This window comes from Bison bison, unplaced genomic scaffold (genome assembly GCF_000754665.1).
Source record: "Bison bison bison isolate TAMUID 2011002044 unplaced genomic scaffold, Bison_UMD1.0 scf7180017864180, whole genome shotgun sequence".
NCBI lineage: Eukaryota > Metazoa > Chordata > Mammalia > Artiodactyla > Bovidae > Bison > Bison bison.
In genome coordinates, this window is record NW_011494752.1 from 9,242,695 (window position 1) to 9,244,696 (window position 2,002).

A 2,002-nucleotide genomic window follows, 5' to 3' on the forward strand; every position below is an offset into this window, starting at 1 on the left:
CAGGCTACTGGAGCGAGGGGCGCCCGGCAGCCCGGGGGGACCGACGCCTGCTCACGGGGCAGCAGCTGGCTCAGGAGGTCAAGGTGTGAAAGCCCCCTGGAGCCCCGGACACCTGGTGCCCCTGCACCCCCTGACTCCCCACCGCTGTCTCTACAGAACCTCTCGGGCTGGATGGGCAGGACAGGGCCCAGCTGCGCCTCCCCGGACGAGGTACGGGGCCAAGGGGAGGACGTGGGAGTGGGGGAGGTGGGCCGGACTCCTCTGGGTGAAGCCGGGCAACCAGCAGGGGACAGGGGCAAAGGAGGGAGGCAGCCGGGTTTTCCCCCTGGACAGATGGCCGCCCAGCTGCACGACCTACGGACGGTGGAAGCTGCCAAGAAGGAGTTTGAGGAGTACGTGCGGCAGCAGGTGAGCCTGGCCTGCTGGGAGCCTGGGCGTCCTGCAGGAGAGGAGCCAGGCATTGTGTGGGAGGAGCCCAGGCGAGGGTCTGGTGGGAGGCACTTGGCTCCGGGTCAGGCCCCTTCTTCCTCCTCTATCACAGGACGCAGCCACCAAGCGCATATTCTCTGCGCTCCGGGTACTGCCGGACACCATGCGGAACCTCCTGTCAGCCCAGAAGGACACGCTGCTGGCCCGGCACGGGGCAACCTTGCTGTGCACCGGGAGGGAGCAGACTTTAGAGGCCCTGGAGGCCGAGCTGCAGGCCGAGGCCAAGGCCTTCATGGACTCCTACACCGTGCGCTTCTGTGGCCACCTGGCTGCCGTCGGCGGCGCAGTGGGCGCGGGGCTCATGGGCCTGGCAGGGGGCGTGGTGGGCGCAGGCATGGCTGCAGCGGCGCTGGCCGCAGAGGCCGGGATGGTGGCTGCGGGAGCCGCGGTGGGGGCCACGGGGGCGGCCGTGGTCGGGGGAGGTGTGGGTGCCGGGCTGGCAGCCACAGTGGGCTGCATGGAGAAGGAGGAAGACGAGAGGGTGCAGGAGGGGGACCGGGAGCCCCTGCTGCAGGAGGAGTGACCCCCGCCTGGATGCTCCAGGGCTGGATGCTGGGGGGAGGGGCGGATGTGGGAGAGGGCTGGGGGTGCTGATCCGAGGGTCCCGGTGTACCACACTATCCTGGGTGAACGGCCCATCTGGGTGGTGACAGAATCGCAGTCACCAAGAAAGCGAGAGGGCCCAGGGCCAGGAGGGGCCTGAACAAAGCCTTGGGCTGTTTCTGTCCCAGACAGTCCCAGACCTGCCTCTCTTCCTAGATGAACAGGCCCAGGGTCTCCCACCAAGAGTGTGACCCACCCTCTCCACACTGGCTTCTTTCCTGGGACTGCAGCAGGGCTGGGCGGGTGCCATTCTGAAGCCTCCCCTTCAGAGACGGAAGCAGCCCCAGGATGAGGGCTCCTGGTGATCAGGATCAGGAGCCCCGAAGAGGGGCCGAGAATGGGATGGGTGCCCCCACCCCAGGCGGCACACAGTGGCCTAACCCCAGAGCGGAGACTCCTCCCAAAGTTACCCCAGCAGGACGGGGGCTGCCCCTCCTCTGGCAGCCCCGGGGAGCCTGCACGCTCCCTGAGAGCAGGCCCCTTACGTGTCCCTTGTGGTCATGTCCTTTGTCCAGCCCGGTCAGTGCCCACGTTCTCTATGGAATGCCGTCCCAGCAACTCGTCAGAGCCAAAGAAAAACTCCAGTAGTTGCTGAATTACACCAACAGCCCTCATCGCAGATTCTAGAAAAGTCCTGGGGGGACAGGTCCATGGACCACACCGCCCCCGACCCTGGGGCAGACCCCTCGGGCCCGGTGGCAGGAGACCTGAATGCAGCCCCACGACAAGCCCGAGGAGGACAGGAGAGCCCCACCAGGAGGCTTCTAGGGTATTAAACTGCGAAGGATTAATGGGTGCATCCTACAAAAAATAAAACGTGTGTGCTTGAGTGTCAGCGTCCCGGTAAATCATTGAAGCAGCTCCAGAGCTCAGCCTCCACGGGGCTTTGGGGACTGGGCAGTGAGCCCAG

The 2,002-nt window shown here is 66.0% G+C and overlaps 1 protein-coding gene across 1 annotated transcript in view; it reads left to right on the forward strand.

The window, feature by feature from the left end:
• The window catches only part of RNF112 (ring finger protein 112), a 5,818-nt gene extending 3,895 nt beyond the window's left edge, over window positions 1-1,923 (forward strand). Inside the window, 4 exon segments of the mRNA XM_010843177.1 lie at window positions 4-83; window positions 157-210; window positions 334-408; window positions 542-1,923. Of these exon segments, the coding sequence (XP_010841479.1) occupies window positions 4-83; window positions 157-210; window positions 334-408; window positions 542-1,012 (680 nt within the window). The 3' untranslated portion in view covers window positions 1,013-1,923.
• Window positions 1,924-2,002: the final 79 nt, after the last annotated feature.